Consider the following 14,241-nt stretch of genomic DNA (forward strand, 5'->3'; position numbering starts at 1 on the left):
TTAAAATCAGGATTTAATATTTATGATTTAAGATTTAGAGTTTAGTGTTGAATAATTATATGTTTGGTTAACTAAAATCTAAAGTGAAAATGCAAACTACTAACATTGATCTTGATGTATAATAAAAGAATATTACAAAGAAATGCCTTGAATCTAATTAAATTGTAATGAAGAGTAAGGATTTCACCCTATGAACCTCTTTCTGTGGTAATTAATATATCATACATATACATAAAATGCTGATACAGATTTGCCATTTCATTTATAGTTTCTGCTTTAATCATTCATTCACTATTTATTTGTCATTCTGCCTCTCAGTCTATACAGTTTGAAAAGAAAAAGAATAAATAAACTATCCATCAGACTCTCCCAAAATTTTCTGACACAGGAGCTGATATGTCCTCAAATTGAAACTCTTGCAATTTCCTATAATCATTTAGAAAAAGAGATGGAATCAGTTAGAATAGTACCAAAGCAAATTAAAAGGCCTATTTGGTTTCTGGTTTCATTTTCAGTGTTTTCTATTTCGAGAATTTCGTGAACAAAAATAAGTACAGAAAGGCCAAAAGCACTGAAAATAACCACATGAATTGAAAACACAAACTAAAGCATGAAACAAAATAAAACTTGATTTTAAGTCTATCTTACTTACCAATCCAATAATGTCATTCAACTTTGTCATTTTTATCTGTGTCCCTCTTCCCAGCAAGGATCATAGAAATCTGAAGCCCTCTACTGAATGCTTGGTTGAAAAGCAAACGTGTTTGGAACTCAGAAACAAATGGGAACCATGACAAAGTTGCTATTGGCATGAAGATTAGAAGTCCCATTACATATTCATAAGCTCTAGAGAGCTCTTTCACTGAATCCCATAATCTAGCTCCCTTCAGGCATCCCCTGCATGCTTGCGCAATCTTTTATCGCGCGAAAAAGAAGGAACATGAGTGAGTGAATCAATTACTTCCTACATAGGCCTAAAGTTTCGGAATAGTGTAGAACATATAGCAAATTTTCTTCAACTGTGTGAGATTTTGCTTTTTAGAATCGATTCTGCGAAAACCGGTAGCTCCTTAAAAGTGATTCTGATAGAAAGTAAAAGAATTTAACTTTTGCTAGAATCAATTCTAGAGACTAATAGTTGGTTTTGCAAACTAGTAACCAAAATTGCATAAAAAATAACTGAAGTTGATTCCTGATAAGTAGAATTCTGATTTTAACTTTTAAGTAATAAACACAAACATGTAAAATCACCAAACATGCATGGTTTTGAAATATGTAGGAGTTTCAAACTTACCAGTATAAGGGCCCAACCGGAGGGCATGAAGGCAAGAACGGCGGCGAACAAATCTGATATGGTAAGTCCACACACCACAAATAGTACAGTCATGACTGACACGAAGCCGAGGAAGAGGAGTGCCTTGAGAATACGGAACATTAGCTGGAAATCAGTGCCAAATCTTCGTCTACCCATCGATACCATCTGATGTCCAAATAGAAATTCATACAAACAAATTGGTTAGGCTTAAACTAGAAGGAGAAACTCAGTTAATCTATAAATTTATTTATGATACTTTTGTACAAAGAAATTGGTTAGGCTTAAACTAGAAGAAATAACAATGAATTCATCAATCATGGATAAATCTTACATACCTTTAAGACAATAAGGACAATGACCAAAACTGCCCAAGAAAGTCCATATACCTACACAAGAAAAAATGTGATATATAACTAGGTGGTCTCAATAAAGCCAACAATCTGATTGATAGAATTAGAGAAGATATGAATGAGTTTGTCTACCCATAAAGTTCTGCTATGATGAGCAATATCAAGGTGGTAGACAATTCCATACTGATAAATAAAGAAGCGAAATGCGAGTATTATCTCAAGCAATTTGCCCCTTATATTTGAATATTTCAAGTGTTCATTCTCCTCATCCCACCAAGATTCCCAGCTTTTATCAGACGAGATACCGATACCACCACGATTTCCCATCCACCTTTTCCAATCAGTCCAATCATCCACAGTCTTTTGCCAATCAAAACCAGAAGGATTGAACAAGAATGGAGCAAACAACCAAGAAATTGCCAAAAACCACATTGAGAATGTGATGAACAGATAAAGTGAGGTGCGGTATGATGATCCATAAACTTCATAAACAATCAAAAGTATGAGTATCTCAAGACCCTTAACAAAGTGGCTCCGGGAATACATCCTATAGTTATCAGCAAACTTTGCATGGAAGACAACAAAACCACGGCCGGTCGGTCTGTACTTAGAGCCTCCATGTAAGAGAGTTCTTCCATAGTAATGAGCTTTTGTTCCAAGCTGGAAAGTAAAGAACACTGAGGCTAGTTGCAGCTGCATGATGATGAAATCACCCAAGGCGGTTCGGAATCCCTTCTCCAAACCAATTTCCATAACCATTGGCAGTACCAGCAGCAATCCCAACTGAACAACAGATTGAGTTGCCAAGGCCTGTTCAAGGGCTTTACTCTGCTGCATGATTGGACTTTGAAGAATTTCTTTTTCAACTCCACTCAATACCATGTATACTCGGCCGTATAAGAACACATAGACAGTTAACACAGTTATCTGATCAAGTCATGGCATAAAAGTACAAGAGTTAGCTTATTTATTAAGAAACTATACACTGTGATAAAAGTAGTTTCCTATCATGTCAAAGAAAACACCATCTAGTCCAAATTGAGCAAAGTTTCAAGGAAAATTTCCCAAAAGGATATTTTATTAATTACCATGCTGCTGAAATAGAAACCAACTGTTGTGAAGTAGAATGACAACATTCTGAAGAAGTCAAATCGTCGTCCAAGGCGATAAACATCTCGGCTAAGTGTTTGTTCTCCATTTCCATTTGCAACCTTAGCCTCAAAGAGTGATATCTGATTCATTCCCACGTCACGCCCCTTACCAACTTGTATGTACTCATGATGAGTGATGAATCCGTTTCGTAGCGTTGAATTGAACCCTATCAAAGATAAGCACAGTTAGTAAAAGATTCAGTAAGTTGGATACACAATTTCTACTCAGTAACCTGGATGTACCTGAAAATATATCCTCACTCAAGTTTATGACTTTTGATGCTTTACTTATGCCACCTCTTGTTAAGTGGAAGATTCTGTCAAATATGTCAGGATGGCCATAGTGAAATCGAACCCTGCAAATTTAAGAACATGTATTCCTTGTAAGAAAAGTTTTTTTCAAGTTATTACAAATTATGTATAATTCAGTGTTTTCTCTGATAATAACTTACACTTTGTATCACATTGGAAGGTAGTTCATGACATTGGTACTAACCTTAAAGGATTTGCCAATATTCGTTGGCCGATGGTCACAAAGCTAGTCTCCTGGTTTGACATAAACCAAGCAAGTGATGAAACACTGCAAAGTAAGAAACAGTAAGCACTGACAATAAGTACCCTTTAAATGCTTGATTAAACATGAGAAATAAATAAATAAAAACATTTATGGTTTCTTTATCATGAAATAAGTAAAAGTTTAATACCTTCCAGTAAAAATATGCTCTCTTAGACCCAATATGGTAGGTCGTCTTCGTCCACTATGATCTTTTCGGAATTCTTCCAACACATTTCTCATTTTGAATGCTTCTTCATAGTAATTATCCTTTAGAATATAAAGGAGAAAGTAAGAGTGCTGAACTACATAGAAAATAAATACCACTTAACACATTAAATTTAACTCCAAAGAAAACTTACTTGATTCATGTCTATGGTCTGCAAGGCTTCACCACGAGTGAATATAATGGCATGGTTTTGATTTTCAGGTTTCCCTTCACCAATCTCAACTGGTAAACCCGGAAGCTTGATGCGATATACTTCCTATTAATCAACATAAAACCATTTCTTAACCAGGAAACTTGTACAAACATTTTTCAACTAGGTCCTTTTATCCTTTTCTTAGAAAATTTAGGTGAATCATAATTGGAAAATGAGACTTCAAACTTGAACATTTGTTCATACCTCATCATACTTTTCACCTCCTTTGACAAGAACTGAGTAATAAACTTTCTGTGATTTCCCTTCCTTTGCCTCTTCCACTTCATCTATGTAGGCAACACGAAGCGCTGAATTCCTACACGGTATATTCCATTACTTCATTGAGAATCACTTTGTTATATTAAGTACATCTATATAGTTTGGAAAATGGTATAGTTGACTCACTCTAACATCAGGCCAAGAATGTTAGTATAGCTACTTCTCTCTTTGGGATTCTTGGATTTCTTTTGAGCACCATAGACTTGGCAAGAAACAACATAGGTGAACTTCAAATCAGCCAAAGCCTGTGCATATTCAAAGAGCCCCTTCTTATCTTTATCTTGAAAATCTGTTGTCCGGAAGCCGCTAAATATAGCTGCAAGGAAGAAAAAAAACATATTGTACTTCATTCTTAAGGAATGGAGTTGCACTATGAATTAGAATTTGTAATAAAGGAGATAACTGACCATTGTCTCCAGCATATTCCAGGAAACATTGAAGAATCAAAGCTTCCCTATAATACATCATTCCTCTCACTAGCAGAAACAAAATGAAAATCAACATTTGAATTGGAAACCATATACAAATTTAGTAATAAAAGTTATCATTGTTCAACAAAGACCTGATTGTGTCTTGAAGTCATTCTTATCCTCATCACTCTCAACTTTCAAGTCATTAAGCCGCTCATGGAAATTACGCCATTCATCTACATTGCTTTAGAAATGAGTGAAGATGTACTGAGGAGAAAACAAAATAGGTGAGAAAATAAATCCAAACTCACCAGGGTATATCTTTCTTAAGTAGAATAAGATTGATATCCCATCTTCATTTTCCTTATTGAGTTCCTCAATCGAATATCGAACATCTTCTTTGTAATATGGTGTCAAAACACTAAAGAAAAAGCTTACATAAGTTCCAATCATAGTAGCATCAGTTAAAAATAAACAAACATTATGTGCCTTTACTATTTAAGAACTTAGGAGAGTTGGCACTTGCCATTTTTCAATATTCATTCGATTTTTTCCACTTTCATGTCAATAAATTAGTTAATCAAAATGACTAACCTGAAGGACAACATGTTTCGAACTTTGGGAGCCTTCGGCATATTCATGAATAAGGAATTTGCAAAGAATGTGATACGGCGGCGGGCATCAAGATTTTGAGGCACATTTATGGCTGATTCCTTTACTGTTAAAAGCAAATGAAGCCTAATAACCTACAAAGAAGAAACAAAGACTTAGTAAACAAAATCACAATTGAAAAAGAATAATGCAGCGAATCAACCAGAGTGTATTTGTGAAGACTACCTTCTCCTTCACTGATTTGTTGACAGTAAAATAGGTGTCTATGTTGACAAACCTCTGTCCTCTTTCTCTGGTGTTGAGACGAAGATTTTCCATGACTCTGGAGAAAGCAAAACCAGATCAACATCATAATGCAGCACTTATTGTGATGTTTAATATATATAAAGTTTTGAACATACAAATAGCCATCAAGCATAACATCTTGTAAGATAATTTCTACAATATCCTGCAGAACATTGACTATCTGGGGCTTCAGTGTCTCGAGTTTGTCGTCTTCAGCTCGCTGCCAATGAGAATGAAAAGACAGTGTTATAAAGACTTCAAAGGGTCTATATAGGAAACTGAGATATTCTGAGAGGAAAGAGTTACCAATAGAGTTAGGAATTTCTCCAATTTCTCACTAAGTGAAGGCAAACCACTCATCTTGAATTCCTTGACAAATGTGTGTTCTTGTATGCTCCATTCAACTTTATCACAAATATGGTTTACAATCCTATCACAATACATGGAAGACGTTGAATAATCAAGAGGATTCCGGTAAAAGCAGAAAGAAAGTTACTGTTTGGTTTATGTTTTCACATTTTGAGAAGAAAAAAGTTGAAAACAATAAAATCATGTTTTCTAATTTCGCGAAATCCTAACAACAATACTAAAAATGAAATCAGGAAATAAAAATAGAGACTAAATATGTAAGCACCCGAGATAGTGATATCTTTTTTTCCTTACATCTTATCTTCCTCATCTTGCAGGAGGTTATAAATGATATCCTTGAGAGTTTCATAGCATTCGACGACTGCCGAATACATGTAGCTATCATTCATAATCTTTTTGAAGAGCTCACTGTCGTCCTCCTTCTTATAATCTTTTGCCATGTCAAGGGCTATAGGAATCTGTACATATTAAAGAGACTTAAAACAGAAGCAAAATTTGCTGCAATCCAATTATAGTACCTTCTAGATCACGAGGAGTGAATCGAAAATATTAATGTACCTTACTGGCAAGCAAGAATGGAGGCCATTGGATGACAGAAACATCACTTGAACTGTAAGGAACAAGAAGCAAATCTCTATCCCTGGAAAAATCATAGTCAAGAGATATAATCAAAATTTAAGAGCTTGAGATTCATGCATATTATGCAAGATGCGGATACTATGCAGAAGTTCGAACCTGTTACTGATCAGGTCTTCTTCTCTCATTGAATTTATAAACTCATTCCAAACCTGAGAAAAGTATGCAATATTTCTCCGTCCATACGTTTCATCCTGCCGCGAAAAATTGTTTGCTTCATCAGCAAGGTATTTAGACTAGCAATAAATATCTAGAATCTATCTAGGTAGTTATATATAATTGCATCATATGAGCAAGTACTGAATTTTGAGATATGAATGCAGCACCACTTCCTCATGTATAGTCTTTCTGCTTCTTCCGGGCAAAAAACATCCACTGAAAGCTTGTGGCACGGATTCAAATCTCGAGCGGAGCATTCCAAGAGTCCTTATCTAAGATATGAAAAGAATGATAAAATAACACAATGAACAAAAGCATTATTATCTATAGTACTATTACCACAAGCAAAAATATCAATTTTTTTTCAAAAGAAAATCATGTTAAGGTGAGACCTTTAATAAGATAGCATACTAGCATTGAATTTAAGGTTAATTTTTGTTTTCAATTTCAATAAAACTCGATACTGCAACTTCCTTTTTATTTTCTTTCCCCAGGATAAAACAAGAATCCTGTCAAGTAAAGAGGAATCCGAAAATATCGTTCCAATAAAAAATTGCTACTAACCTCACCCAAATGGCTGAAGGCTCCAACAATTCCACCAAATAGAGTGGCATAAATGGCATACCATATTTGAGTATCCATAAAATAAACCTATACATAATAGAACATAAAAATAAGGGAATGAATTATATCAAAATGTGAAAACCAAAGCATTGGAACAAAGAGTTTTCGTTCAGAAATTCCATGTCTACTGAACTCACCAGGACAATTGGAGCCCAAATTGCAATCACAATGAAAATGTTGTGAGTCTCTGTAGCACTTACAAAATGTGAGTTAAGGTAGATATACTAACAGAAAATGTAGTACAAATAGTGAAATAAAATGCTTACCATTTTCTGGAAAGAACTCATACCACTGGTAGTTATCAATAGACATTCCCATTATCAATTTTGTTGGTTCAACAAGAGGATTTATCTATTGAAAGATAAGTTCAGTATATCAGAGAAACAAATTAAATGAGGTTAACTTATAAAATATATTTTGTGATTTTCACACAAGCATATCTGTTTGAAACTTTTTTACGCCAACAGTGCATCAAATTAAATCCTAAAGAAAAGAGTTTAACAGTTCATAAAACGGGGAATTGATTCCACTATCTTATATTTCTGCATAAACTCACTATAGAAGATCCATATTTTTAAGAAACTGCAGTAAAATTTGGAGACATAATACCTCCACATAGTAGCTGAATGCAAGCTTGCTAAGTAGTAGCATTATCCAAAATAAGGTATACCTGCCATAACGAAGTACAATCATATACTTTAATACCAAACTATATGGAGAGTCGAACTTTATTATAGAAGCAGCATATATGTGTCAAAGAATTCAATATCGAATCTTTAGTCGATCAATAGGGGGATAAAAAAAATGGCCCAAAAATAGAACATTTGTGTCTACAATGTAGTGACCGAAAAGTTTCAGAAATAATATGGTGAAAACTTGAACAGCAAGTACATAGATATATTCTTCATCAAGTCTTTTAACTAGAATGGTGAAGTTTCTCACAAAACTTATATAGTAAACTATGTTCAATATAACAAAAACAATGGTAGTTATGCATTTATGCTCATCCTTCTGACTTCTGAATTCCATATCTTGAAAAACTTGGTGATAAATAAAAGAAATTTATAAGATTTTCACACTTACTTCAGTAGTGACAACATGTTCTCATGCATTCCCCTTCCTACATATAATTTTGGCTGCAGTAAAGTCATTGTTAGACACATAACATTTAATTAGAAAAAAAAAATGCAAAGACTAATAGCTTGTGCTACTCACCTGAGCCCACCACATTAAGAGTGTGATGAGTCGCATATTAGATCGCTCCAACTTTCGCCGCAGAGGTGGAAGGAAAAAGAGTAATACAGACACTATGTTTGGCAACATATATAGTAGAACCATGTAGGTGTAAAGTGACTGGTCACCCCAATGCCCTGCCCAACTGGTGAAAAATCTTATGAGCTCTGGCGGATTCTGCACCGAGCTAGAATAACTTACTGGCAGAACAACCACCCAGACAGCTGCCGCCACGAATTTCAGAAAATATCGAAGCAACTGAGTGAACTTCATATTCTTCAATGCACTCAAGGTGAGTATAATATCCAGGGAGACTGAAAATTTTCAATGAAGATGATATGAGTAAAAAGGTTAGTAAATCATAATACAAAGAAGACAATAAAACAAAGAAAAGCTGAAACATATAATAAGATTGAATACCTTGCAGAAAATTGAGAATAGCATATGTAATGAATATACTCATAACATTTCTGAAGGCATCAGTGTCAAGAAACACCCCAACAGGTCCCAAGGTACTCCATGCAATAATAATCATAGCCTGAAAACAAATATTAATTCATGTGGTGAAGTTCCAAGACTTAACTACAAGTCTTAGTATGAAGGTCAAGACTATTAACAGGTCCCAAGAATTATGATCACCTGTAAAGCCAATATAAAGAATATCCACATTCGATCAAAACTCCTATACAGATGCAAAAATGTACGAACTTCAACAAAATTTGTTTTCGGCTTCTTTTTCCCAGGAACTGAGCTAGCTTGGCTACGGCCCTGCCATTAGCATTTATATTTGAATAAAGTTCTTTAACAAAGTAATGAAAATTTAAATATTGTAATGTGATCAAGGCAAATCATAGTTATTAGCCATGAAAAGTAAAACACAAGGAAGCTGCTTAAACACAAGTTGAAACATCACAAATACAGACAGTAAAATAAAAGACAGAATGACAAACATGATGTGCTGTTTGAATCTCATCCGAATGCCTAAAGAAATCTGCATCACGATTCATCGGCCATCCTAACTTAAAACACCTGTCAGACCTGGAAAATTACAAATTTCAAACTTCAAGTTATTCGAATGCATGCAAAATAGTTTTTAGCACTGTTTTGTGTGTTGTAATAACTTTGATAAGTAGAAGTTCGGCGGAACATTTACCAAAAGTATTCATTAAGATCATCATAATTTCTCCAGTTGGAATGACTAGCCTTGCCTTTGTTGTTTCTCTTTGCTTCCTTTTTCACCAAGTAAAGAAAAAGAGCTTCAGGAGCATACACTTGAAAACATAACAGCAAAACTGATCCAATTATTGATGTGTCAAACATACCTTGGCTAAAACTTCATATATAGGAGTTATGACTTCCCTGAGAAAAAGCTCATCACTTTCTGCAGCTTTTAAGAACACCTCCCCACTGACAGCATCGACATTGCCATGTAAAATCCCATAGACATCACGGCACATCTTTGGAGGGGGACAAAAAAGAGAAACACACAAGAAAGAGGGGTTATGAACATGGTTTAAAATAGTCAAATATGGAAGCATCACATGTAATACCATGGCAGCAAGAATTGCAGTATAATGATGGTTTAAAAGTGTTATCATAAAATGTGTTTACTAAAAAGCATTAGAACATTATAGGCTTAAGATACTAGAATCTTGTGAATCAGAAAATAATGCTATGTTGTTATAATGTATAGACTGTTAGAGTAAACTTACATGATGGAAAATATAGCAAAGACATTCCGGCATAAACCGAATATTTGCAGCTTCTCCCCATATTAGAAGATAAAGTGCAATGTAAATGAGTTGTGACCTTTGTCTATCATGTTCATCTGGATACCTATAGTGTTAAAAAGAAATTTGCATTCACAAAAGTAAATCAATGTGCTCATTGTTATACAAACATCATATTAATCACAATTAAATCAGTTGATTACCTAAGATTGGATTTACAACGAACATAATGACACCATGACTCATAATTTTTGAAGATCTTTGCTGCTAACTTGTCTACAGTTTCATCATCAAGCTGCAACAAGCTTCTTATTAGTTTTCATCATTATAATACATGATTAAAACATAAAATCACAATGTTCACCTCTTCAGATGCAGCCTTATTCCTTATATTCATATTGGCAAGTAATAGTATAAGGTGCTCCCTTTGATTTGCCACATTTCCTTTCTTTTTATAACAAACAAAAACATCAAAACCAGAATATCAGATGATTCATCAAAACAAGTATAATTTCGGAACAAAAGAGAGATTCGAATTCACAACTTCTAGCATACAATGAATAAAGAAATAAAGAAATCATTACCTGAAAGCCAAAAATATAGGAAATCCAATCAAGTATATCATTAACTTTCTTATAATGTGTTGGGTGTGTTGAACCATCTCTAGGGACATCATGACGAATCGGTGGAAGATGATCCACCCGGCGTAAAGCATTGAGTGCTGCTTGAATCTATAATTTCAAGGAAAAGAAAAGCCAAACAGATAAAGAAAAGGGTAAGTTTCAGGAAAATTATATCACTAGTAAAAGCAAAACCAACAATGCATGTATCTCTAGAGTCATACAAACCTCAGGAAAATCCATGATTGCTGGTTTAACACCAACAGCATATAATGGAAGAATGTTATAGTGTTCATATTCTCCTCTTTTACTCTCAACATCCGCGGAATATCTTCTTGTCTGGTAATAAAACAACATCCTAAGCCTATAAGCCAATTGCATTTAAAAGTATTCGACGAATTCAAGTCATGGTAACATAATCTAGACGAAGCACACCTTCTCCTCAATGCTTTGTGCAGGTACCATAGCCTTCAGCACTTCATACAATACAGTTGCAATCTGAACATTTTTAGCCATCTCCTCCCTTCAAGAACAGCTCATAAGAATTAAGACATGATAATAAATCACACAATTCACAGAACTTGCAAGCATAGAAGTTTATATCAGTCCTCACGGTTTCTGAGTATTTTCTCCATCCCGAATTCTTGTCTCATAGAAATATTGGTAGTATGTTTGCAGTTCCCTAGCATCACTTTTATTTGTCATACTTTCTGTAATTTCTCCTTCCTGAAACCAAGATTTTTACTTTTTTATGAACAATGTTTTAACATATCAACCATTAGGACCATTTTTTTAGTGGATTGCAAACAGAAACAAAAGAAGTTTAACTGGTCTACCTTTTCAAGTCTGTGCAACAGGTAGGTCTTGAACTGTCGAACACCACGACCGCTTGATGTAGGATCCATGTTATGAGCCTTCTCAAATGCATGGAAGCGACCTAATCAAACAAAGAAAGAAACTGACCAGTATCAAATACTCTCCTTTTCAAATATAAATTAGAACCACCTTTGCTATGTGTTGCATTGTCGTCTATGATTATTAGACTTCGACTTTGAACTTGTGTTTGCAATCAGAGACTAACTGTTCTGGAATCAGAATATGATTTCAGCCTGATGCTTTACAATCATTTAGTTTTACTTCCCTCTGGATTCTATTTGGATTATGCAGAACTCTATAAATTTAGGCTTGCAGAAGCAGCTAAAGCAAGAAGCAACTTTATTCATAGAAAAAAAAGTTCATTATGCTGCTTGAAGTGAACATTCATTAGCAGAAATCTAGGTGCCGCATTTGCAGAGAAAATTTCTCAAGTCAATAGTAAATTAACATAAGTCAGACAACTTTACATAAGTTAACACAAGGCTGAATGATTTCATAAAAACAAGATTCAAGTAATATAAAGTTCCCAGATATGTAGGGTGTCCTTAAATAGAGATGCTCTTTTTTCTTCTTCTTCTTCTTCTTCTTCTTCTTCTTCTTCTTCTTCTTAGCTTAGTAAGAGATGCTTATTTAGAACTCAATAAACATTTCACATTACATTCATTAATTTTCATTTGGAATTATGATTGTTTCTACATTTCTGATCCCGAAAATGGAAGGATTTTTTTTTTCTTATAGACAGGGGTCATCCAAAGGTTTAGGATCCATGATCATATCACTATGAAGATCCAAATCACCCTCCAAAATTATGCATTTCATTCTCCAACAAGATAAGCATTAAAGATCTGCTGAAAATCCTTATAATTATTTTATTTGTAAAGGATGATTCTTATAAATTTAATCAGTTTCTTTTGATCAGCTTCAGTGATATTAGTGGAAATGACAAGGGAACTTCTTAATATTTCTTGATTAATCAAATAAAAGAGAGATATATTGTTATCATGCAATACAGCAATAAAAATATTAGAATTTAACTGTTTTTGTCCTTGATTTTCATTTTAACAAGACATATTGCAAAGCAAAACAGTCCCCCAAATTCAATTAATATATTATATATGCAATTAGTAATATCTTTTTAACACTTCATGTACAATACTAAACACTATTCTATTTGCAATGATCATTTATCAATAAAAAAAAAGTGAGAAAAATGATAAATGGCCATTGAAGGAAACTCACAAAGATAAGCAACTCTGGGATTCTCTTCCTCAACCTCCATGGCAGCTCTGAGAATAGGAACAATAACAGCAAGTGAAGAAGGCACAATCTCACTGTCAACACCACCTTCCTCATTTGGAAGCTCCACAACCTTTGTTGCTGACCTTGTGAACCTTCTAGATGGTGGCCTTGGCACCCCATGAGGACCCTTTGTTCCACTGGTGCTTGCCATCACCACAACAACAACAACAGCAACAATGTGCTGTTCCTTAAGGTTGTTTTTCTTCTTCTTCTCCTTCTTCTTCTTCCCCCCTCAAAAAAAGTTTTGATTTTTTTGTTTCTCTTCTTCACCCAACAAGAACTCTTGGTTTTGTTGATTGAGTGAAGAGTTGGGGAAGCTAAAGTTAGCATCTTTTTGTATTGGGGGCTGTGAAGAAGGAACCAAAAAGATGGATACTTTGATTGGGAGAGTGGTTTTGGAATTGCTCTGATAACAAGGATTAAAAATTACAAAAAAAAAAAAACAGCACACAATTGAAAAAGAAAAGAGACATCACAGTGTGTTTCTGCTACTTTTCTTCTTTGCTTAGTGCTTTTGCTTTTGTAATATACAAAACATTAATTAATAAACAAACCAAAAAGATTAAAACAGTGATGAAGGATTGAAGGGTATGATGTTATGTAATGTAATGTGACTAACACATCAAACACTGCTTTTTTTAGAGGGAAAGTTTTTGTGATTGGGAGAACACTGTTGTTGTCTGAATATTCAAAATCTTATGAGGCAAGTAAGCTATCTAAGCTTCAGAGTTCGGAGATTCCTTCAATCTTCAATCATTTGGTTTTTGTTTTTTAAAAGGTTACGAGGATGATAGTTTAGGGAGTGTTTTACCATGAGAAATCCAGTTTTCTAGTCTACCATGGACCCCCAATTTATAAACCGTTAGATTAGATTACTTTTTCTCCTTTTATTCCTTGTTGTTGGATCATGAGACCAATTCCACTTGTGTTCAAACCTTAGTATAAAATAGAGTAATTTATCACTTTTTAGTTTTTACATAAAACATTTGAATGTTTGACAATTTTGATTTAGAAGGTGGAAACTCAGTGAACTTCAGGTGAAGTTGATAACTGAGAGTCGTTAGATGAAAATTTAGTCGAATCATTCAAATTATTTAACGGCTCTCAACTATCAACTTCACGTGAAGTTGACTAAGTTTTTACTAATTTAGAATGTCCATGTATCTATTCTTGAGCGAAATTAATATTTGATTAAAATTAATGCCTACATAAAAATTTAATATAACAATATTTGTAGCCAATTATGCTTTAAGATTGTTTTATTGTTTTAACAAAGAATATTAACACAATCATAATAGTGACCCAATTGAAAAATATA

General features: G+C 34.1%; 1 protein-coding gene across 1 annotated transcript; it reads right to left on the bottom strand.

Moving 5' to 3' along the window:
• Positions 98-13,590, bottom strand: LOC107644219 (callose synthase 7). Its single transcript, XM_021105770.1, has 43 exons — positions 12,864-13,590; positions 11,585-11,685; positions 11,362-11,474; positions 11,184-11,271; positions 10,977-11,087; positions 10,713-10,859; positions 10,493-10,576; positions 10,332-10,423; positions 10,111-10,234; positions 9,721-9,855; positions 9,552-9,628; positions 9,349-9,436; positions 9,038-9,166; positions 8,819-8,936; positions 8,381-8,712; positions 8,249-8,301; positions 7,775-7,835; positions 7,432-7,516; positions 7,303-7,352; positions 7,106-7,192; positions 6,709-6,813; positions 6,482-6,576; positions 6,305-6,386; positions 6,041-6,204; positions 5,684-5,807; positions 5,494-5,597; positions 5,318-5,414; positions 5,075-5,226; positions 4,792-4,901; positions 4,627-4,716; positions 4,478-4,585; positions 4,197-4,386; positions 3,996-4,107; positions 3,732-3,854; positions 3,521-3,639; positions 3,313-3,396; positions 3,060-3,172; positions 2,754-2,983; positions 1,798-2,592; positions 1,651-1,701; positions 1,295-1,480; positions 653-914; positions 98-426 (listed from the first exon to the last, which is right to left on the bottom strand). The coding sequence occupies exons 1-42, from the start codon at positions 13,072-13,074 to the stop codon at positions 666-668; spliced, it is 5,769 nt and encodes a 1,922-aa protein (XP_020961429.1). The 5' UTR covers positions 13,075-13,590; the 3' UTR covers positions 98-426; positions 653-665.

This window comes from Arachis ipaensis, chromosome B01 (assembly GCF_000816755.2).
Source record: "Arachis ipaensis cultivar K30076 chromosome B01, Araip1.1, whole genome shotgun sequence".
Taxonomy (NCBI): Eukaryota; Viridiplantae; Streptophyta; class Magnoliopsida; order Fabales; family Fabaceae; genus Arachis; species Arachis ipaensis.

Bases quoted from the DNA above. Each gene is read 5' to 3' on its own strand.
- LOC107644219 (XM_021105770.1), bottom strand. From the start codon at position 13,074: ATGGCAAGCACCAGTGGAACAAAGGGTCCTCATGGGGTGCCAAGGCCA. The intron at 11,088-11,183 runs GTGTGCTTCGTC...TTTTATTACCAG, and splicing joins CACAAAGCATTGAGGAGAAG to ACAAGAAGATATTCCGCGGA. The intron at 4,902-5,074 runs GTTAGTCATTTT...CTTTTTCTTTAG, and splicing joins CGAAACATGTTGTCCTTCAG to TGTTTTGACACCATATTACA.